Source organism: Electrophorus electricus, chromosome 13 (genome assembly GCF_013358815.1).
Source record: "Electrophorus electricus isolate fEleEle1 chromosome 13, fEleEle1.pri, whole genome shotgun sequence".
NCBI classification, from domain to species: domain Eukaryota; kingdom Metazoa; phylum Chordata; class Actinopteri; order Gymnotiformes; family Gymnotidae; genus Electrophorus; species Electrophorus electricus.
Genome location: NC_049547.1, coordinates 10,999,252 through 11,022,993, shown reverse-complemented (window position 1 = coordinate 11,022,993; position 23,742 = coordinate 10,999,252). Strand labels below are relative to the sequence as shown.

The 23,742-nt window shown below is 35.4% G+C and overlaps 1 protein-coding gene and 2 pseudogenes across 1 annotated transcript; 1 reads left to right on the top strand and 2 right to left on the bottom strand.

Annotated features, from left to right (window-relative positions):
- The first annotated feature begins 4,621 nt into the window (after positions 1-4,621).
- On the top strand, positions 4,622-12,346 carry adgrf3a (adhesion G protein-coupled receptor F3a). The gene is made up of 16 exons (XM_035532909.1): positions 4,622-4,698; positions 4,945-5,091; positions 5,244-5,347; positions 6,756-6,814; positions 6,980-7,104; positions 8,182-8,403; positions 8,551-8,781; positions 8,932-9,081; positions 9,312-9,508; positions 9,834-10,019; positions 10,143-10,209; positions 10,495-11,468; positions 11,577-11,618; positions 11,799-11,834; positions 12,007-12,087; positions 12,262-12,346. The coding sequence occupies exons 1-15, from the start codon at positions 4,644-4,646 to the stop codon at positions 12,067-12,069; spliced, it is 2,658 nt and encodes an 885-aa protein (XP_035388802.1). The 5' UTR covers positions 4,622-4,643; the 3' UTR covers positions 12,070-12,087; positions 12,262-12,346.
- Positions 12,347-16,205: 3,859 nt separating this feature from the next.
- LOC118242342 lies at positions 16,206-20,590 on the bottom strand (annotated as a pseudogene).
- A 13-nt stretch (positions 20,591-20,603) lies between these two features.
- Positions 20,604-23,365, bottom strand: LOC113567535 (annotated as a pseudogene).
- Between the last annotated feature and the right edge of the window lie 377 nt (positions 23,366-23,742).

Here is a 23,742-nt window from a genome sequence, read left to right as displayed (position 1 = left end):
TGCTGTTTTATTTGCACTCATAAAAATAAATAGGCAACATAGGCAAATCTTTTCACAACACTGTGGCTGTTTTACCAAACTGCTAAATTTAAAACCTAATTTTTGAACCCCAAACCTATAAACACTAAAATACCATCTACTGTTTGGGGGTACACCTAGCACTTCACTCTTCAGGTAATCTTCTGTATTTATTTAACAAAAACATCTGACAAAAGGAGGCACGATGGTAGGCAGTCTTCTGATAATATGACAAATACCAAAGTTGCTTTTAGTATGTGATGTGATATGTCTCTATTGCATCTTTCCAAGTATCAAACTGGTTTAGGGTGAGGCCAAGAGTAAAGATAATACAGAGACAATAAAAAGCAGCAAAACACACAGAAATATAAGATCAACATATGCAACCAAGCAAACTGTAAAGGCCACTTGAGAGATCATATTGTAATATGTCAAGGAAATAGACATAGAATAATGTGAACTGTAGATGTAGTCTACAGCTACAGGAGATCATATCTTTATTAAATATGAAAAATATTTTTAAATATTCTCTAAACTAATTTGTTTGTGTAAATGAGTGGGAGTTCGTTTTTTTTGGGGGGGGGGGGGGGGGGGGGGGCTATTACAATAACAATTACCAAAAATATTTTATAAGCAATGTTCATATTAATATTGATATGAATAATACATTAATCATGCCTCTTCAATTGACAAACACTCAAACCCTTTCCTCTTCGAATAATGCTGGATAAACTATAACTGATGATAGTCCACTGATAAGTATCAGTATGAGTATCAGATAGGCCAGGAAGGTATAGGGTTTTTTTTATCTCCAAATGAATGTCTTTGAGCTTTTGAAAATTTTACTGGACACAGTGGAAAAAAAGGATGAACAAGTTATGAAACTTAGAATGTCCATTGAAAAGAAAAGCAATGGAAGATTCCTTCAGTTCGGTGTAATATAAATCTGTGCTGATGAGCAGACTGAAGGAGCTTTAGCTTTAGACTTCTCTTTGTTTTGCCTCAGTATAGATATACTGTCTATAGCAGGGAAAAAGTGACATCAAGCCCAATCTGAGTCAGACAGAAACTGTACATTAGAAAATCAAGCCAAGAAGCTACAGACATTTTTGTTAAATATTTGATTGTGCAGGTCCATTGTGGGCCACCATGGGAGAAGCACCATGTTTGTTTAATTCTCCAGTTGCTTTAATTAGTTGTCCCCAAGATTAAACAAATGTAATGTGCATCTTTTCAGATAGTAGTACACAGCTTGCACTAATCTAATGAGAAATTTGCTTTGAATGGCCACATATTCTAGTCATGCAAAATATTTTAGGAACAGACAAAATATTTGAATCACCTTCCTATGTGCATGGAGCTGAGGTGGAGCCAGACCCCATTGTGGCAGTTCTCGGTGTGCTTCCAGCAGCAAAAGAGTAGACTGTCCCTCAAAACAGGATTATATCATTATAATTTCTTCTAGCCTAGATTTATTTTAGCACCTGAAGTCTCCAAAACACCCATAAGTGCTGGGTGAAGGATGTTATGATACCTCTTTAAACATTAAAGTATAGTAGAGGAGCCAGTTTCTGTAAATTAATTAGGTATGTTCTGGCTGATTGAGAAAAGGGTGTACAAGTGTCTTAGTTTCTGTAACTCATAAAAATCAATTTGACAATTTGTTTTATGTGTGTGTGTGTGTGTGTGTGTGTGTGTGTGTGTGTGTGCGTGTGCATGTGCCTGGGTATGGTTGGAATGGGATTGTTCTAGAGGTTATGCCTCTGCTTCAGATCTCTGTGTAAGTTGTTATAAAATTTATAAAGTGTTTGGGAAAAAGATTTGATGGTGAAGATGATTGTAGCAAGCCAACCATTGCATCAGAACAGGATATGCTCTCCATGATTAGTGAAGAAAAGAACTGTGAAGAAAAGTGAAGTGAAGAAAAGAACTCAACTCACAGCTATTATTCAGGCAAGACTAGTGCTGTAGTCATAAACACATTTAGCATATGGGTTTATTTTTATAGAATTAATAATTAAATTACATTTTTACCCATTTTTAATGAAGTTAATCAGCAAACGTGTTTACATTTGCTTGCCTCAATTAAAGTAACAGGACATAAAAGACCTTAATAATTCATTCTATTCTGCTGTGACCAGATAACAGAAAGTCTACTTATACATCCATTAGTCTGGGAGAGTGAAGATGTTTATTTATATAAACTTTGGTTGAAAGGTTGATGACGACTTCTGTCTGAAATGTTCTAATCCTTTGGAAAACATGTATATAAATATTCAGATATTTAAAAACAAATATTTAAAAGTGAATATAGAACAAATGTACAGTATATCATGTCTTTAAAAAGCTATTTCTGTGGTAAATGGCAGGTAGCATACAATTTGAGTTCAGTTTGCCCTGCTTTAGTGTAGGGAGCATAAGTGTTGAAAGAAAGAACTTTCAAAATTATATAGCATTTGGTTCTATGTGCCTTAGATGGAAGTGTACAAACTATGTGCTTTTATGACTATGGAACTTTGCCCTAAAGTGATCTTATATCTTATATTACCACTGCAGAGTTTAGCAGTTTATGTGATCTGCTGTGGATGAAGAGATTTGTTCAGTATATAGCTGGTTAAACTTTGGGGTAGACGATTGAGATATTTAGGATCTAAGTTACACATTTAGTTGTTACACATTTAGCTAAGTTATACATTTAAATGAACTAACTATCTGTGTATAAAAGTGTGTTGATAGTTGAAATTATCATTACTAGAAGGGGGAAGTTTGTTTGCAATGCAAAATTAACGATCTGATGATTTGATGAAGGCTTTGGAGGGTATTTTTGAAAGTCAAATTAAGGCAACACCAAGTTACTGTTATTACCTTATGTGTAATGTGCAATGCAAATAGGTTTATGGGCCATACAACTCTTTACTCTGTGCAGAGCCTATTTGAGGAAGTGACTACTGTATTTGCCTTCTAGAGCAGAGTGCAGCTAGCCTACCACACTGAGAATACTGTTGCAAGGAATAAGAGAGAAATAGTCAGCCGTCAGTCACCAAATTATTGAGACAGAGATTTCAATTTTCCTTAGGGTTTTATGAAACTGGTAAAATAAATTTTATATTGAATGTTTTGATACTTGGATCCTGTGGTGTAGGACAGAAGGGTTTCTTGTGAATACCAATGTAGTTCTGAATTCTTTTTTAAGAAGAAAAAGATTATTTAATAACGGTAAGGGCATATTTAAAGTTTATTCTGCATTTTTAGATTTTAGTGACCAACTATTTAATTCAGATGTTAAAGGAAAGTATTTAATCTAGATGTAATCTAGAAATCTAGACATAAGACCCAACCATTAATATTTCAAAGCTATATTTCCACTGATTGTTTATGAAGGAAAGAATGAAAAACAGGCTTATAATGAGTGATACTTTTTGTTCGGGTCAATGCAGCATTAAGATGATGGACCCAAAATTGCTACTAAGTATTTGGAAACATGACTTTAAAGTAAAATATATGTCATGTCATTGCTTTTTAATAGAGATTTGGAAAATATGAGTAGATGAGTAAATCATCAGTAGACAATGAGGTTGTGTATTTCAATGTAAAAAAAATACTCCTATAATAAAATACCAAAGACTCCAATAAGCTTCCAAAAATGAAAATTTTAGAGTGGCATTAAATATAATCGAGTAGGTAAACACTATGGCACTAATAAGGCTCAATCTCTGAAGGGTTCCTCAATTAATTTGCATATACTTTAACTCATAAAAATACCCTGGTTGCAGTGCATATATAATGATAAAAGAGGATATGTAAATTATGTAACTATTACAGTTGTCAGCCAATTCATAAATGCGTTACTCTATTTGTGCTCTACATATCTTCTCTCAATTCATAACTGCATTACTCTTTTTGTGCTCAACATATCTTCTCTCATCAATGACTGTGGTCTTCTCTGTCTTAGACATTGAAGCCAAAAAATGAAATTCTCTACAGTGTTGACTCTCTTCTTACTGGGACTGCTTTTCAAGGTTGGTTTATCTTCCTTTCCAGAATTAACTGTATGAGAGTTAGTTAGATTATTTTAGAAAATATGTTTACACATAGTGAGGAGCCACAGTTTTCATTTTTTAAAACATCAGCTTTCATTACATTTGGAATGTTTTCAATGTTTGTCAATTACCTGTCATTAGTAGGGCATTTGCAAAGCTGAGTAGTAGAGTCCTCACACATGTTTGGATTTTAAGAGCCAGTTAACATGAGTAGTTCAAGCAGTTGCAGTGACCAGCCTTATACATGTGGCCCAAGAATGTATGAATTAATCCAGATTGCAGGAATACCTATAACACCACATAACGTGTTATAATCATCTGATTATGATATCAATATTGTTGTTTTCATGAGCTGCAACTGTTACTAATGTGTGCCATTTTTATTCTTAGGCTTATTCAAAAGGTAATGACTTTTTCTAACCATTACAATAACTATATAGCACAAAAGAACATTAAAATATACAATACATTTAAATGACTTCCATGTTGTTGTGTTGTCTTTTAGGGAATTCAACAAAAGTTTACTATGCAGCACTTCAAATAGAGAGAGATGCATATGATAAATTCAATGGCCTGCTTATAAATATGCAAAACATGACTATCGCTGACTCAATATTAAAATTCATGACTATTACAACAGGTAATTAAATGACCAGGATCAAAAAGATCACATAAACAAGGAAAGAAGAGGAACGTACAGCATCATTTTTAATTAAGTTATAAACACACAATCTCAATCTATGTATGTTGTTTTTTAAGGAAGTTATAAACACAAAATCTATATGCATTCTTTTTTGCCAGCTGAGATCAATTCTAATTCTTAATTATCCCTGCAGTCCAGTGCTTCATGGAGCTAAGGTGCAGTAACTTTTTTGTCCAACTGCAGACTGTGATTTAGACCACGGTAGCTGTAACTGCACAGTGAATAACACCTGGAGTGATGCAGTATGCCAGGAGCACTCATGCTGCAATCAACAAAACTGCACATTTAACCCTCCAAATGCTACAGCTATGTGTGTCCCTGTCAACAGAGGTAATACCCTCTCTCAGCATGTGAACTGTGTTTTGCTATGATACAGAAATAAAAATTGCTTTTCATTTATGTATCCTAAATATCATTCATGCATGTATGTAGTTATATTTATAAAAATGTAAACACTAAAAATGTCATCTGTCTTTCTCCAGTTTTTATCAACGGATCACTTACTGTAAATGCGTCATATTCTTTGGAGTATTTTGATTGGGAAAATATACAATATCAAAACCATAGAACAAATTACACTCAACAGGTGTGTATTGTGCTACAGACAAATGGCTATATGGCTTAGCATGTCTGACACAGAATCTTTTCCCACTTTGACTATTGTATTTCATTCTTTTTTTTTTTCTGATAAAACCTGTTCACATTTCTGCTGTTTTTTTTTCAGCTATGGTGGCTCTCAGTCACACAGCACATTAAGTTTAAACTCATCTTACTTACATATAAAGCCCTACACATCTTAACTCCATATTAGTTCTTTTTTTCTCAGCATTTCAACTGCCCTGCTTAATGCAGCTTCTTTTTTTGTGGATTTACCTTGTACGGCAACCTTGGGTATATAAAATGTGTATATAAAGTGTAACTTATTGTTATTGTTATTATATTTTTATCATAAGCTCATCACCACCAATTCTTTACATTTATAACATACTGTGATAAGATCATAAACCACAAGAAGTTAAGGTATCAGGTAAGTCTAGGTATCAGCACTGATCCCTGTATTTCAACAGTATTCCAGTTCAGTGGTAACTTGAACTCTAACCTACTGCACTGGCTATAATACATTCTACAAGTAAATGACAAAGCACTTTTGTAAGTCGCTCTGGATAAGAGCATTTTCTAAATGCCGAAAATGTAAATGTTAAAATGTAATAAATCAGTTTCAAGTTTTTTTCATATTCCACATGCCTACAGAAAGGTATAGTATACAACTCACAGAATTGACTATCCTCATATATCCATTCATAAACCTTTCACTTTTTCACTCTGTGGTTTCAGTCTGATTCAGTCTCTAAAACCATTGGTACATTCAAGCAAAACAAATGTGAAGTGATCCAAAACACTCTTATTTTGTTTGTCCTTCAACTGCATTTAAACCTGAAAAAAATCACCTGTATAACCCTTCTATTTTTCTTTCATCCCTCCATGACTTCAGAGAAACAATATCACTACTTCTTGAACGTCTAAGTTACATCCAGCAAATCTATTCAAAGGATTAATCTTTTTACACAAAGCACAAAATTGCCCTTCATCATTAAATTTTCAAACATGAGGCAAAATATTAGGTAGCTGCTCACCTGTAGAATAGTGTTCTAAAAAGTTGCTAAAACAGTATATTCCACAGTTGACCCAAATAATGTAACTGCATACCACTGGCTCAATTTTAGTTAGTATTAACTTTAGTCTTTTTAAACTACAGCTTTGGAGTCTTTTTTAAGATACACCTTTTGAACTAGCACTGCTACCCCTTTTTTAATCTGTCCTCTGTTGTATAAAAACCTATTGATTTATGTATTTAATTTTAAGGTAAACAACACCCTGTTACTATCTTTCACACTTTTCTTGCCAGCTTTGAGATGGGAGCTTAACATTTTTTCACAAATTTTTTTTTTATGTCTCACACACTGTCACAGACTATAATATTTCATCTCTTTTAGCTGGAATCTTGCTTCAGTTCTCTGGAATGGTTTGACTCATTGAACGTCACTGGATTCAGGTAATCATGATAAACAGCCCCAGAAATTGTCTACATGTTTGTTTCATACATTAAAAACAACAATAGTCACTGTCCATATACATACTATCTTATTTTCTGCATGAAAATGTAAAACCTTCAATGTTCTTGATATAAAAGATTCAAAGTAAAAAAAAATTTTTCAAGCCAGGGTAGTGTCATCGTCAATTTTGTGATGAACATAATGGGTCCAGTTGATGTGACTGCTCTTGAAAATATAGTTACTGGTGCAGAAGTTACCCTCAAAGGCACTTTTAATATTGTAACGACAGGTAAGTTTGAACTTTATTTCATATTTTCACTATTTAGGAATGTAATTTGGAGCAGACGCAAGGCAGACACACTTACTGAGAAGAATGAGATTTATTAGGGGCAAAGCCAAAATCAGAGTAGATAGAACAGTCCAGTGTAAAATTAACAACACAAAAAGTTGTATGACATGATAAAACAAACAGAAAGCAAAACATGAAACCAGGAAAATAGCTCAACAGACTAAATAAAAATGCACTACATGGAACATGACTAGAACAATAAACACAGGAAGCACAAACACAATAGAGGCATGGATTCACAAATGAACAGCAAACTAACAAGGAAAAACACAAGGTTTAAATACATGGTATAATGAGAACTAAACAAGACACAGGTGATACAATTTTTTAAACCTTATTTTAGTCACTAGAGAATAACAGAAGAATGATTTTATTCAATATTTTTTGTTATATTTTCCCTGCTAAGATGATAGAATTGGGTCTGTCACCAAAATGTTTGCTAAAAACAAAGAACTCATGGCAAGGCATCCAAAATTTCTACTCCATGCAGATCACCTGCAGATTCCTTAGAAATCCTGGTCCTTTCTTAGGAACTCTTCAGGCCAAAGGTTTCAGTTGGTTTTAGAGAACTACATAATCATTTCAAAAGCTAGAACAGTGAATAAATGTGCAGTGGTAGCTCAGTAGTTAAGGTACTTGACTTGTAATCAGAGGATTGTTCGTTCAAGCTGCATCACTGCCCAGTTGCTACTGTTGGGCCCCTGAGCAAGGCCCTTAACCATCAATTGTACTCAGTCATAATTGTAAGTTGCTTTGGATAAAAGTGTCAGCTAAATGATGTAAAATTAATGATAAATATGCTAAATTGAAGTATACCTTTATGACACTGATATGTGAATATTTTTCTAAGAAATCAAGGCAGGGGGTGCAATAACTGTAACTGCAGATTAATCCTATGGGTTCATGCAGAAGTCCGTTCACAATTGCAGTGTTCCATCACATCTAGAGCTTTTCATTAAATTGTGATCCCATAACAAATTTGATCTAATGAAACCTCACACATTACCTATTTTACAGGACTTATAAAAAGCTACAAGAACCAATCCCAGGAAAAAATTCCTTATGGCAGTTCTGTTAGCATAACATGTCAGCCACCAGAGGCACTAGGAAAATGCAATTGGACCTTTCAACAAAATGGGAAACAGAAAGTAGACATCACTAATGGGACTGAAGCTACAGTTGTTCCAGGTTCCATAAACAGCACAGTTTTTATTACTAGTGCTTCAGAAGTATGGAAAGGTATGTTTCTGGTAGTTGGATTGATCACCGTGACATCACAGCAAGATTGTACATTTAAAATGTCCTAATTTTCTTGCTCAATGGCAGGTCAATTTATTTTAATTATCACATTAGGTAATACAACAATTTCTGTTCCTTTGAATACAGGAACATTTATATGTGACTACAATTCTAAAAATTCTACTTCCATAACACATAGAGGCATTCTACTTTTGAATGTAGCACTTATTCCCCAAATCACCATCATCAGTGATCCTCCATGTCCAAGCTGTAAAGGTGCTGTCTTACCAGTACATGTTACAGTTCTGTGCATAATTTCTAACAGTACAGAAAACTATGCCATTACATGGAATTCAACCATCTCATATAAACAAGAAGGTAAGCTTCATAAATATTACACTGTGTAGACACAGTTCAGCTCACACTTCAGAATTAAAGTTTAATGGATTAGTAATTATTTCTTGTTCTGTTAGTAGTGTATAATTAGGTCTACTGTATTTATATTTAGTATGTTTTATGTCCCTACAGGAACTAAAATACAGAATAATCAAATTTCATATGAAGCCACAGCAAACATCTTTTGTGATAAGCGATCTGAAAACATATATGTTACATGTGAATTTAAAAACAGTCTAAATCAGATACAAAATGCCACTATAAATATTCCTATAATTTATGGTAGGTTTTTAATCAAATATCAATAAATATAATAAATACAACATAATTAACACAATTTTGTCAATTAGCCATGTATTGCAAGAGCAGAAAGCTCTTTTTTAAAAAGATAGCATTGTCTTCACTATAGACTGTTGAAGTTTACACATATTTTCTGAATTAGCTAGATTTGTTTTAGACAGAGACACCGAAAAGTAACTCACATCACATAATTTTCTAATATTTTGGACCAGATAATTCACCTGTTTGTAAACAAGATGGTGATTGGAAAGAAGTAATAGTTAATTTCACTGCCACAATGTTATGTGGTATTGATACTGTTGGAGTACAAACCAGAAAATGTTCACAAAGCAATGGAGAAACTGCATGGGAAACTGCAATAGTTCGGTGTGTGAACACAGACCTACAAAGTCTTCTACATGATGCTCAGGTATCAATCTTTTTAAAGGGATTTTATTTACAAGTAACCATTAACTAATAAAAACCATTTTGAATTTCCCAAGTTTTAAAAAGTTCAGCCCAGTTTAGCACTGGACCATGTGACAGGCTATTTTTTGGGCTTCAGTCAGTATGTTCTGAGCAGGAAAACATATAAATTAAAGATGTTCTTGAGATTATGTTATTCGTAACTCACATGCATAAATAGATTGCCAGACAGAATGCATGAAACACAATTATGTGTGAATTTGTAAAAGTCTAACAGAGCTTCCTCTCTCAATAACCCTAAAATATCTCTGCTTCTTAATAAATATCAGAACCTCCAGAGAGGACAAGGGATTGTTGAAATGAATGCAAATGATATTTTCACTCGTTTGAGGCAATCAACTGAAAAACCAACCTTCAGCACATTTGCTAATATTAATGCATCTGTGGCGGTGATGGGAACCATGACCAATGCTTCTTCCATCCAGAAATCTAAATGGGATAGCTCTATCTTCCCTGTAAGTAATGGCAGTTCTTTGCAAACTGAATCAGTGATGTTTTAGTAATATAATGCAATTACAGACTCTTCTAAATCACATAGTAATCATAATAAAAATATTATTATCTTTTGTTTCTTCCAGCAATTGGTGAAAGGTTCGAGCAATCTTTTAAATGAGAGTCTAAAAGACTACTGGCATTACAATGGGAGCAAAATTTTGGCTATTAATTATTTGAAGTCTTTTGAAGAAGTAATACATCAATCAAATATAAATGTATCAGCAATGGAAATATTACATTTTCAAGAAGAAAATGTGCAAATAGTATTATGTAATAACCAAACTGTTCCAAATAATCCATGCTATACAGCATTCAACACTAGCATCATAGAAACCTCCAACACAGTTATACAAACGGGGATGAAGAATCTAAACTACAATTTACCTTCTAATTTTAACAATGGAAATGTCATTGTAAATAATATTATAATATCAGTCATTCCTGTGAATGGAAATAAATCTACCATGAAAATGTCATTCTCAGTACGCAGACCGCGAAACCACAAAATGTACTGTGTGTACTTAAATAACAATACATCTCAGTGGTCTGACACTAATTGTATATGGGGTGGTGCAAATAATCCAGGTTTCTGTGATTGCGCCCATAACAGTGCATTTACTATTCTAATGGCTGTAGTTCCTATAAATATAACATATGCAAGTGATTTAACATATATAGGTCTGGGGTTCTCAATCAGTTCACTTACTCTGTGTTTAATAATAGAGTGTTTGGTATGGAATACTGTGGTAAAGTCAGATATTTCACACTTCAGGCACACTGTTTTAGTAAATATTATGCTTTGCTTGTTGATAGCACACTGCTGTTTACTAGTTGTTTCTTTTACCTCTACAACCAAGCAGTGGTGTTTAGTTCTTACAGTTATGCAGCATTTCTGCTTCCTGGCTATGTTTTTCTGGACATTGTGTATGAGCATGGGGCTCTTACACCAATTAATATTTGTTTTTGTTAACCTGAGAAAGAAAGTGTATTTGGGATTATCTTTTTCTCTGGGCTATGTCTGTCCTTTAATTATTGTAACAGTTACCATCATATCTTATGACAATGGTGCTGCTGATTTATACTATGACCCTAAACTTTGCTGGTTAATGTATAGTGCTCCTTTACAGGGGTCAATCCATGCATTTGTTATTCCTGTTGGTATAATTGTGATTGTGAACATGTTCACCATGGTTGTGGTTATCAGCAGGATCTTAAAACCTACTGTATCAGAGGGAAAAACACATGACGAAAAGGAAGTTGCAAGAAGTATCATTAAAACAGTTGTTTTCCTAACCCCTGCCCTTGGAATAACATGGGCCCTTGGGCTTTTTGTGCTAGTAATTGACTTTACATCCACACCTTTTGCTCAGATTGTGAATTACGGTTTTATCCTTTTTAATTCATTCCAGGTATGAATTAACATTTTAATTCTACATTATTTTCTCAATCATAATTCTCATTTTGATGTCTAGCTGTAACAAATTTTTTTAAAAATCTCTAACTCAATTTAAATGCAGGGTTTCTTCATATTTCTTACGGGATGTCTTGGAGAGAAAAGGGTAAGTTAATCTGTAAATATGCACTAATTTCTTAGTGTGTTAGGAGACAAGGTTCTTCTTTTTTTTCCAATGATTAATCAATTATGGAGTTTCTAGTTTTTGAACTCTGAAGAAATCACTTTGTCACAAATGGTCTATTGTCATGTGGCACATTAAAAATTAATTTTATTTTCTCCAAAGGTTCGAGATGCACTGCTCAATCGTTTTAAACAACAGGTAAACTAGACAAAAGGCACAATTGATTTTTAGTGTTTATAAGGTAGACTACAGCCAGACAATTTATCAGAAGTATTTAGCTGAACTAACTGAATGATTACAATTTCAGCAAAGACTAGAGTCAGAAGGTTTTTCAGATTTATCTGAAGTTACTGAATGATTATCCTTTCAGAAAAATGCACAATATAAAAGTGAGAGCTCAACAAGGATAACATCAGCAACTAAAAAGAAATGACCAGATCACTCTGACAAGGTAACATTCATCATTTTGATCTTCTGACAATAGATACACTCTAAACCTATAAATTCTTGGACATTTTTCATCAATGTTAATGTACAAACCAATTTACATTTTAAAATCTATGTAGTGTAAAGTAATACTGCTTTTTCATCTAGATGTGAACGGCTGCTGTATTTTACTTTACAGGAGCTGTTCTTACTGAGACCTGAAATTTGTTATATACAGAAGCCAAAATACATGGAAGGACTGCACAAGTTTGCCTGTAGTAGCACAAAAAAAGGAAAAAAATCTTCTGCTTATTCATTTTCTTTATTGCTTTTTTAAGGTAAAACAAAAATCAAACATGCAATTATTTGAATTATGTGAATGTTGAGAATGGCATTAAAAGATTATACTTGGCTTTTTATTAGATTGCTGAGCTTATAATAATTACAATAATTAAAATAATGGAAAATAAAATAATTTTCCAAGCTAATTGATCACATTTTATTCATTATTGCCTTGAGACTACACAATGTAATCTGTAACATCATGTTGGCTACAAAAATAAATAAATAAATAAATAAATAAATAAATAAGTAAGTAAATGTTGATTTATTTAGCAGCACATATAAATATAGTCTTATTTTATATTTAATAATAGTTACCTACTATTATAGCCTAGTCAAATTACTGTATCTTCCACTTTTCTCTCCATTTGTGGTAACATGTCAAATGCCACAATAACCAATGGTAACCAAATTTAAACCACAAGCAGAGGGCATCTTGTGACTCAAATAATATTACACACAATTTCCGACAACAAAATAAAAAAAAATAAAAAAACATGCAATGTAGCCTAATTGCATAGCTGTTACAACATGTAGGCCTACAGTTTACATCTTACAACTATAATAAGCAAATGATCATTTGTTTTATTTTCAGAGGCTTTTTGTAAGATTGCAAGACTAACTACAATGTTACAATTTATAATACTAATAGGGTAAACAATAAATAAATAAAAATATATAAACTAAGAACTGTATGTGATCTGTAACTGTTAAGTGGTGATCAAAATCAGACACTTGCGGAAATGAAATAGTAGGTGTCTTTATTCTTAATCCAAGAGTAGAAGAATCCAGAATTATGATCAAACAAGAATGTAATGGGAGAATCCAAATCATAAAGAATCAACAGTCAAAAAACCAGAAGAGCAAACACAAACAATCCAGGCAGAATATCTAAAAAAGGGGGCAGGCAAAAATACAATATCATATATGATGGCAGTGCAGGCAGCAACAGAATGAACTTAGAAATGTAAGGAAGCATTTTCACTGGTCAGATTCCATCAATGCCTTAAACATACATATGCAAGAATGCTACATCAATTTTGAAAGCTATGTGGTAATTCTGTTGATTCATATCATGAAATTGTGTCAAAAAAATGTATCTATATTCATTTCAGTGAGACGAACAGCAGTGATCAAAGTTGAAAGGTGATAGTAATCATCTATGAAATTTCATTCAGAGTTTAATAAGCTAATCATTGGCTTAATTTGGTAAAGTTGTGAATTTAAGTAGACACATCAAATGTGTTTGCAGGATGTAATACTATATAGATTTCTTTGAGGAATTTGACAAAGAGATTAAATTAGTAAAAAGGCAGCAAACAATATTAATGAATGATGTTAAAAGCCCCAATCAAAGGGGGCATAATTTATAGACCTCCTCAAGATTTTTACATTAGACCCCTTTTCATAGCCCCAAACACAGCTCACATTTACACATGCACACACACCCAAATGGGCACTAACAGTGAAAAAACTGAAAAAAGAAAGAATTCCACTTGGAATAAATTGCAGCACTGTCACCCTGAATATTACATTATCTAATCTAAGGAATACATAGCAACTCGAATCCACACTGAGACTGAAGGTGGTTTTGTAGATTTCCAAAAGTAGGTAAATATGGTGTCTCACCAATAGAGCGCTGAAAGCCAGAATATCCAAATGAACTCTAGTTCCAGTGGAGACACAGAATATAGCAATAGAGTAGAATGAGTTGATGGTAATGCATAAAACACTCAACATTATCCCAAAATAAATCAGAGTACATATAGTGAGACAGAGCATTTATCACAGTGATCATAGATTACATTAAGATAGAATTTGGATAGCTGAGACTTGGACTAGTGAACTCTATGTAGTACTATGAACTGTATCAGCTGAAGTCTGGTACAAGGTGCACTGGATCGTATTATGCTTATCGCTTTGTCCCAGCATTGTTCAGTAGAAACAATACCTAACTCATATTCCCAGGTTCTCTTAATCTTATTCAAAGAACATATATCCAAGGCTATATACCGTGAATATATCCTAAATGTGAATAATTTTTTTGGGAACGATCTAGTTCCAAAAGGTCACCCCAAGACTGTCCAGTGGGAAAACTGATATAATTTGAAAAGGAAGAAAACGCAAAGTGTCTAACTGGGGGTATGAAGCAAACGTGAAGAGGGCAGATTAAAGTCAGCAGACAGCTGAGCAAAACTACAAAAGGTACTGTCTTTATAGAGGTCATGAAGACTTAATACCTCTCCCTTTCCATGTTCTAAAGGTTCTATCCATCAAAGCTAGGCAAAATAAATGATATAGAATGGGTGATTCCTTGGAAAGAGGGTAGAGATTTTTTGACAGGAGTTCGATGTCAAGGGCAAACAGCAAAGGAAATAATGGACATCCCTGTCTGGTCCCATGGGACAGAGGAATATAATCTGATCTGACACCATTAGTATAAATACTGGATTGAGGCGAAGTGTATTTTGTCCAGGATATAAATTTGTCCCCAAATCAAAATCTTTGTAACACTACAAGGAGGTAATTCCACTTGACTTGATCGAATGCCTTTGTCATGTCCAAAGAGATGACAACCTCTGTTACTCAGGAAAAGTGTTTTGTAAAAATAACATTTAAAAGTGTATTTTAAAAGTCTATTTTTTTAAAAACTGACCGTCCTTAACAAAGCCATTTTGGTCCTGTAAAATTACATGAGGAATAACATTATTCAGATGTAATGCCAAATCTTTGGCCAAAATTTTCATCTTAATATTTAAAAGAGACAAGGGTCTTAGCGCACAGAGTAGAGTCTTTGTCCCTTTGTGATATAGATACTTCGGTCAGGATTGAGGGGAAAGCCCCAGCTCACAAGGATTCATTGTAAACTGCTAAAAGAACAGGAGCCAGCCATCTGAATCTCTTATTTAACTCAACAGGGAATCCATCAGGATCAGGAGACTTATTGCTTTGCATAGAGCTTTGGTTTGTTGAATGGCAATGAAAAGATCTCTGTGGATATTGTAACTTGAGAGAGCACCAGATTTGGAGATGGAAGTTGTAGCTAACTGAAACTGAAATCATCCCTAGAGAAATTTCTTCAAGAGAAAGACTTTGTATCTGGCTATGCAAAATGTTTCTCAGCAATTTTGACTTCCCAAATATTATTGTTCTCTTGGATGAACTTACAATACAGTTTCTCATCACAAAACAGACATTGCCTTTGGTCAACTCCCTCTTGAATTCTGACATGATCTTTATTAAGATGGCAATGAATGCCGAATCTTGAGAATTGCATAAACTGCTCATCAAGCTTGCACACATTCATTGGAGATACAGTGGCCTCATTTCCAAAGTCTATGAATTCAACAAAGATTTTATCTTTTCCATTTGTATCCTTAATTAACGATACCATGAGTTGTCATCAGGAAAAATGGCTTTAACCAAACTTCCATGGTGAATAGAGGTGATCTGGACTTAGTCACTCTGATGCAGAAAAGGAATTCAGTTGTTCTGTGAGTGAAACTAGAGTTTTCATTTTCAAAACTTACGAAGTGTGAAGTTGTTCTAGGTTTGTAGGGGGAGGTCTGTAACTTTGCGTACCCACATCAATGTATCCAAACCACTTGGAATGTCGCAGCTGCTTTTAATAACAGTTGGACTCCTGGTTTCAAAGAACCGTTTTTTGAAGTCACACTGATTGGTATGGCTCACAGCAGTTTCTGATTGTGACTTTTCATTAAGTCAGTGTAAATCTGCTTCATTTTGTGATACCTTCTGAAAAATCATATAGCTATTTCCATGAGGAATACCGTTGTGAATTTAATTTGAAATCTCTCTCTCTTTCTTGCATCCATCTGGGCTTGTATTTTTTCCACAGACTTCAGAGATGGAACAATTCCAGTAATCTCTCATGAAGTCATTTATAAGACCTATTTCAGACTCAACTTAAACATTAAACCAAAGACAGCTGGGGTGGTCTGAGGATACCTTCACATTTTGAACAATAATTGTAAGAGGCTTATCATCATCATCATTCCAGAATCCATCTGCAGGAGTAAATCCTTCCAACTCACATAGAAATGCCTGAGGTGGAGTTTCCAATGGCCTAAGGTATACTTTGACTGAAGTTTGGTCAGTTTCATTTCCACAATCTACAAAAAAGTAATGACAAGGAGATGGTAGCTGTATTAAGAACCTGGGCACAGTACCATACCTTGTCATCTGAGAAAAGCGCTATACAAGGGTCTCCGGGGCTCCAATGATCTATCTAAAGCAAATTTGTTTGCTTAGATTTTCCAATTTCTTGAGCAATCACAGATATTTTGTCAAGCTTTTCTGAGTCCACATACTGGCACCCGAAATAATTAGGTCCTGTAATAGATATGCCTCTATTGGCTTCTTGTACTCTTTTGAATGGACATGTTGTAAGCAGAATTGGTGAGATGGTGCAAAAATGTACTTCAAGAGTACACTCTATTTTTATTTTCTCTTCCAACATTATGCCCTGATTCTCAACACTAACCTGCCAAACAGATGCACTCTCCCTGATTGCAAAGCAGTTTTTTCTGTCCATTTGTAACAGGTGGCATTTTTTAATTTTTCTGTTTGTTCTTTTGTCCATTCTCTTTTTCTCTCACCATGATCTACAAAAAGAGAACAGTGAAAGCTGTACCTGGGGAACTTGAGAAAATGATTAACGAAGGCTTATTAACGTTATATCAGTCTCATTTTTAAATTAGTTCATATCTTGTGCAGTGTCCGAATACCATTGTTTCAAATATACACTGCCTGGCCAAAAAAAAGGTCACACACACTAATATTTTATTGGACCACCTTTAGCTTTTATTATGACATGCAATCGCTGTGGCATAATTTCCACAAGCTTCTGCAATGTCACAACATTTATTTTTGTCCAGAGTTGCATTAATTTTTCCCCAAGATCTTGTATTGATGATGGGAGATTTGGACCACTGCGCAGAGTCTTCTCCAGCACATCTCAAAGATTCTCACTAGAGTTCAGGTCTGGACTCTGTGGTGCCCAATCCATGTGTGAAAATGATGTCTCATGCTCCGTGAACCACTCTTTCACAATTTGAGCCTGATGAATCCTGGCATTGTCATATTGGAATATGCCCATGCCATCAGGGAAGATAAAATCCATTGATGGAATAACCTTGTCGTTCAGTATATTCAGGTAGTCATCTGACCTCATTCTTTGGGCACATAACATTGCTGAACCTAGACCTGACCACCTGCAGCAACCCCAGATCATAGCACTGCCCCAACAGGCTTGTTTGGTAGGCGCTAGGCATGATGGGTTCATCACTTCAGTCGCCACTCTTCTTACACTGATGCGCTCATCACTCTGGAATAGTGTAAATCTGGACTCATCAGACCACATGACCTTCTTCTATTGTTCCAGGGTCCAATCTTTATGCTCACTAGCAAATTTTTTTTTTTGCCTCACTGACAAGTGGTTTTCTTAAGGCTATACAGCTGTTTAGTCCCAATCCCTTGAGTTCCCTTCTCATTGTGCATGTGGAAATGCTCTTACTTTCACTATTAAACATAACCGAGTTCTACTGTTCTTTTTCTACGATTTGATCTCACCGCACGTTTAAGTGATTACATCTCCCGATCATTCAAGATTTTTTTCTGACCACATTCCTTCCTCAAAGATGTTTCCCCACTGTCCTTCCACTTTTTAATAATGCGTTAGACAGTTCTTAACCCAATTTTAATAGTTTCAGTAATCTCCTTAGATGTTTTCTCTGCTTGATGCATGCCAATAATTTGACCCTTCTGAAACAGATTAACATCTTTTCCATGACCACAGGATGTGTCTTTCGACATGGTTGTTTAACAAATGAGAAGCTACTTACTGCATCAGTTAGGTTTAAATAACTTGTTGCCAGCTGAAACATAATCATCCATGCAGTAATTATTATGAGAAGATCTTACCTATTTGCTTAGTTAAATCCAGGTGGTGACCTTTTTTTTAGGCCAGGCAGTGTATTTGCAATGACAAAGAACTTGTTGAATAAATTGGAAGTTTATTGAACAATGAGTAAACACATTATTGACGTTGTGAAAGGGCTATAGCCTACTATGACGGACTTGGCTCAGGCACACAGAATGCCTAACGAGTGATAACTGAGTTAGGAAAGAAAGGGGGAAAATAATAATAATATAATAATAATAACCCAACTACAAAGACAATAACTGGGATCAGAGGACTGTTTAGCTAGGGTGTTAACTAGGACTAGCCTATCCCAGAACAGAGCTGGCGGTGAACGTCACTACCGTGGACTGTCACTACCGGAGGATTGCCTAAAAGAGGAGAAGATTCCCATTCCTATTATTTTATTGACTAACGAGGGCAGGACATATTAACCTGAACAGGATTATCTCGAGGAAATGCAACTTGATATAGACACCTTGAGATAGCATATGAATGGAACGAATGTAGTTTTTACGTCACTTTCCCAGGACAATCGTCAATTTGACCGATCCATCCATGCAAAAGGGATCACTGAGGTTTAGGTGTGGCTGTGGTAGGCTGGAAATACACCTGATCCTGAATATTCCAGTGTGCTGCTAATGACCCCGTACCAAAGGTTGTCCCGAATCTGTGAGTCTGAGCTTCATCGAGAGTAAAGAGTTGAGATGAATGGTTCCTTGACTTCGCTGGTGTCAAAGCGAGAGTGCATACTGGATGTAGTTTGTAGAAACCTAAAGGTGAGCTAATTAGTACCAATTACTATTGGCAGAAAAAAAGATTAATTCTAACTTTAACGATGTAAAACAAAAATGCGACTATCTTGAAGGAATAGTGGAAAACAAATTAATCTGCTTAAGACAAACTAACACAAACTAACACCTAAAACTCCTTATTCTTAACTTCTTATGTGTTCCACTCCTTAACTCTTTGTTCCTGAGTGTTGGTATTTATATCCCTTACTCGGGGAGGGGATAAATCGTTCTCAGGTTCACTTATGCATATTCATGCCTCTTTGTCTCATCTCCAGCTTTGGCGGGTAAAATAAAAAAGAAAAGAACTTTAATCAAAAAGAATAGAAAGAAGGGGAATAAAACAAATAGGTGATGTTATTTGGTTATGAGACATATGTTTTTAACTAAAACAGGTGGGATCAGTTACCTTAATCCATCTGAGCCATTTGGTCCACATCTTTAGATAAGAGTGTAGACATTCTGATAATGAAGTATTAAAAAGAACACAATTATATACAATTGTATACAAAAGCACACAATTATATACAAATGTATTAGAATTATATACAACTGTACACAATTATATACAACTGTAATCAACTGTTTTTAAGTATACAACTTAAAACAGTTGATTACTAAGGGAGATAGAAGTCTGCATCCATTGTCCATACAATCCATCTTAAATATCACCTTGTTAAAAGAAAGGGAAAACACAAATGGAGAAATTAAAAATCATCTTCCATACATGATCCGGGTCTCGTTGTGATCCTTGCGGGAAGACCTTTCACAAGGTGAACATTAAATTCCAGTATTCTTTCAGGAACATGTTCTTTTATAAGTTTCCCTTGATCCAAGTATTCCAGTTTGTGAATCATCCACATTAGGTGTTTTATGACATTGTTGCCCCCCATTTCAGGGCTGGGGTCATAAAGTTTGGGCCATGTGTCCTGGCAGGATAATAAACCTTTACAAAGTGGTGTGGAGACCTGATAAGTGAAAGAAGTAGCCCTTTAGCGGAGCAAAAGGTGTTCTAGTATTTGTCAAACAAAGCCTCTCAGAGTGGGTGTGATGAGGTGTCCCAGGGGTGAAGGTCCAGTCCACACGACAGGGATTGGTAATCCAGAGCATCTTTATAAGGGGACTTTCTGTGAGAGGTGTTGGGGAACCTTAGATTTAATTGCAAGAGCAGGCTGTGATGTCCACTTCACAGTGCATGTACCATCAGGGGCATAATTTTCAAACCAGCCATCAAGCTCATTGGATACCTGTAATGTTACATTGAAAAGTCTAAACTCAACAGCCTGCAATGGGATGGACATGGCTGCAGTGGACTGAGTAGGGAAAGGTAACACATCATATTCTTCTAAAGTAAGGACATCACCATAATCTACAAAGTACACAGTAATTATTGGATTTTTAGATTCGATCTGTCCTCTGTGCCACTGGCCATAATTGTATCTTTCAAGACACATCATATGAGGTGAAAATGGATATCTGGTACTTGTGCCATCCCACAAAACATTTGAATGCCTTCTGTCAGTTTTTTGACCATGGCAGCATTCTATTCAAGTTGACCGTAGAAGTGGTCCACACCTTTAACACATTATCCAAATTTCTCTTTTGTAACTACCTTGATACTGGGTATTGAGATAACACATGTTATTCACAACACTGGATGTTTCAATGGTGAGTTGCTCAGTACTTTTTGAGCCAGCAAAGTGAATGAATTCTGAGATGGTGATTCAATATCTACCATATTGACCACTGTACCTTCGGAGTCATATGTAACTGCACATATAGTGCATTTCAAAGCAATGTTGCAGAAACATTTGGGGGAGGTTAACCCCAAGAACTCTGAGAGGAAGTCATCATTCAGAGCTTTACTTTTAGGATTTGGAGAGTTCAACCTGTTGAACAAGCTGCACTGGAAAGCTTTGGACTTCAACTTGAGAAATACTGAATCAATAGGCCACAAATTTTGCAATCTCTCTACCAACTGTTGCCAATAATCAATAAGACGCACATTAACATGGGAGGTCAGGTGATGACGTACTATTTATGCCATGTACCACATCCTATTAGCTGGATGACATGCTACACAAACTGATCCTATGGGCAGCCAGAACTGGCTCTATGAATAGTATCTTTGGATATCATGCATTAATATCATTAGACTTGATACACTACCTGCCAACTGGCATCAAAATTTCTGGTGGCTTTCCACATATGAAACATTAACTTCAGCTACAGTTCCGATTGTACACAAATGTTCATCAAGAAGATGCGCTGCTTCAGATTGCACTCTTCTATAAATCTTTTCTCCAGCTTTATCAGGCACAAACATATAATTATCTTGTATACAAAAACTGTTGTTAATGTTTAAATTGTCATTTCCAAAGAGTGGGACATAGGCCTATATACTATCTTTAGACAAGTTCTGCTGCTCAAATGTTCCAACAAATACTTGATTCAACAAAAATGATTTCAGTCTCTCTATCCGGACAGACCTGCTGTCCAGACACTGCTTTTGTCCATTACACCATACAGGCAACATGCGTAAGTGACAACAGGTAGTCTGAAGAACTTTGCAGACAATGGTCTGATATTTTCTTCTCTGACAAAATCCTCAATTCCACAATCAACAGGAAATACCTTTACAATATAAGACGCGATGTTTTGCTGCAGAACAGATCGATAAGACTTGCCATCAGTCCCTTTGTTGGCACACGGAGACCCATCACAGTGGCCTTGCCATTACAGTAGCAGATGTGCAGTCTGCAGAAAACTCTCATTGGATGAAGTACTTGTGTGACTTCTACAGTTTCAATGGTTCCAGGCAGCAATTTTGTGTACAAATATTGGTGCAATTTCTCAGCATTACTGTTGACTGAATTCTCAGTTTAATATGTCAGTGTAAAACCAGATCTTGTAAGTGAAGCAATGTTTCTCTGCAACTGCAGATAATCAGTCACAAGGACTTTAAACTTCTCAGCTGGTATTCTTTTAGCAAGTCCTAATTCATACATTTGCTTGAATACACAGTGAATATTAGGAAGGCTTACTCTTTAAGGCATCATCACATCTTGAACTCATCCAGAGATAGTTGTAGAACACAGAGACTTGGGAAATTCAAAGGCAGTTGGAGACCATCTGTTTTCAAGAGACACGCTGACACGCTGGACATGATAAACAATTCTATCAAGGATGGCAGACTGAAAAAGCTGCTTTTACCCCATGCCAAAATACTGTTTGATGCCCAAAGGATTCTACCATCATCTATTAGGAAAATACTGCTTGTATCCCAACATCTTGATAGTGTCCTTGATTGGTGCAAGATTACATTTTCTTCAGCAAGACATCGATCACTAGAGCCACCTTCAAAATCACAATCTATGTATTTAGGGTTCTGAATTAATTTTTTCATTTGCCCATATATTTCCTTATCAGTTGTCCAGGGTTGAAATTTCCTCCAAAGACCACTAAGCCACATTTCCGATGCAAATTTACCCTTGTGATGTGAAAGTAACATTTGATCCCGCTCTTGGCAGCACATTAATTAAAAACATTTTTTTGTGCAAAAAGTAAGTGCCAGGAAGAATCTGGGGAGGATTAAAAAAAGAGAGATCACATTATTTAAAATGCATTCCATGGAAAATTAGTAATTTGATACCTAATCAGATTAGCTATATTTATGTATTATTTCCCATTATAATCTTCTCTTCTTTTTAACTAGATCTATCTATGAAAATAGGACACTTGGCCTTGGGTCTTAAATTGTGGGTACGTTTTTGAAGAAAGGGAGTTCAAATATTTCTAAAAACATGTCCTTACTGAAAAATTGAATAAATAAAATGAATGTTTTGAAGACAATTAGTAAGAATGAGAATTACTGGAACTGTCGGAAACTCTGAACAATTTAGTTTATAAGACGTGATAACCTAATATGTAGCCTAACTCACTCAGAGCGGTTAAAGGGAGCTAGAGGCTTTATTTAAAACTCTGGCGCTACTCAGAGTCATCTCATCGAGCTGATTAAGGTCTCAGCATCAGTATTTGTTTTGGATTCTAGACAGATCTCACTATAAGATTAAACAAAGCATAAGCCTACTCTACATTTGGATGAACTCTACAAAATATTTTAATAAACGGTCTCACTCACCCATTTGTATCCATATAGCCAGGCCAAAGTTTCACTAGCAAAACGCATCTGAAAACCATGTCAGCCTTCACAGTTTATAAGCACCATAACATACAAGACCCGCTACCACTTTGATTACGTCAGCAGTGCGCGGTAAATCCCATGTCACTACGGAAACTCGCAGTGCCGAATCGTTTTAATTCTCTCCATAAGCGCTGTCGAATGGGCGGTTAGAAGGAGTCTAAGCATTCAAGGCGTCGAAGGGCTGAGAGCAGAATTGGGACTGACAGTGCTGTCCAGACACTGCCTTTGTCCATTATACCATACAGGGAACATGCGTAAGTGACAACAGGTAGTCTGAAGAACTTTGCAGACAATGGTCTGATTTTTTTTTTCTCTGACAAAATCCCAAATTCCACAATCAACAGGAAATACCTTTACAATAACAGACACGATATTTTGCTGCAGAACAGATAGATAAGGCTT

Bases quoted from the DNA above. Each gene is read 5' to 3' on its own strand.
- adgrf3a (XM_035532909.1), top strand. From the start codon at position 4,644: ATGCAAAACATGACTATCGCTGACTCAATATTAAAATTCATGACTATT. The intron at 9,082-9,311 runs GTAGGTTTTTAA...ATTTTGGACCAG, and splicing joins AAATATTCCTATAATTTATG to ATAATTCACCTGTTTGTAAA. The intron at 9,509-9,833 runs GTATCAATCTTT...AATAAATATCAG, and splicing joins GTCTTCTACATGATGCTCAG to AACCTCCAGAGAGGACAAGG.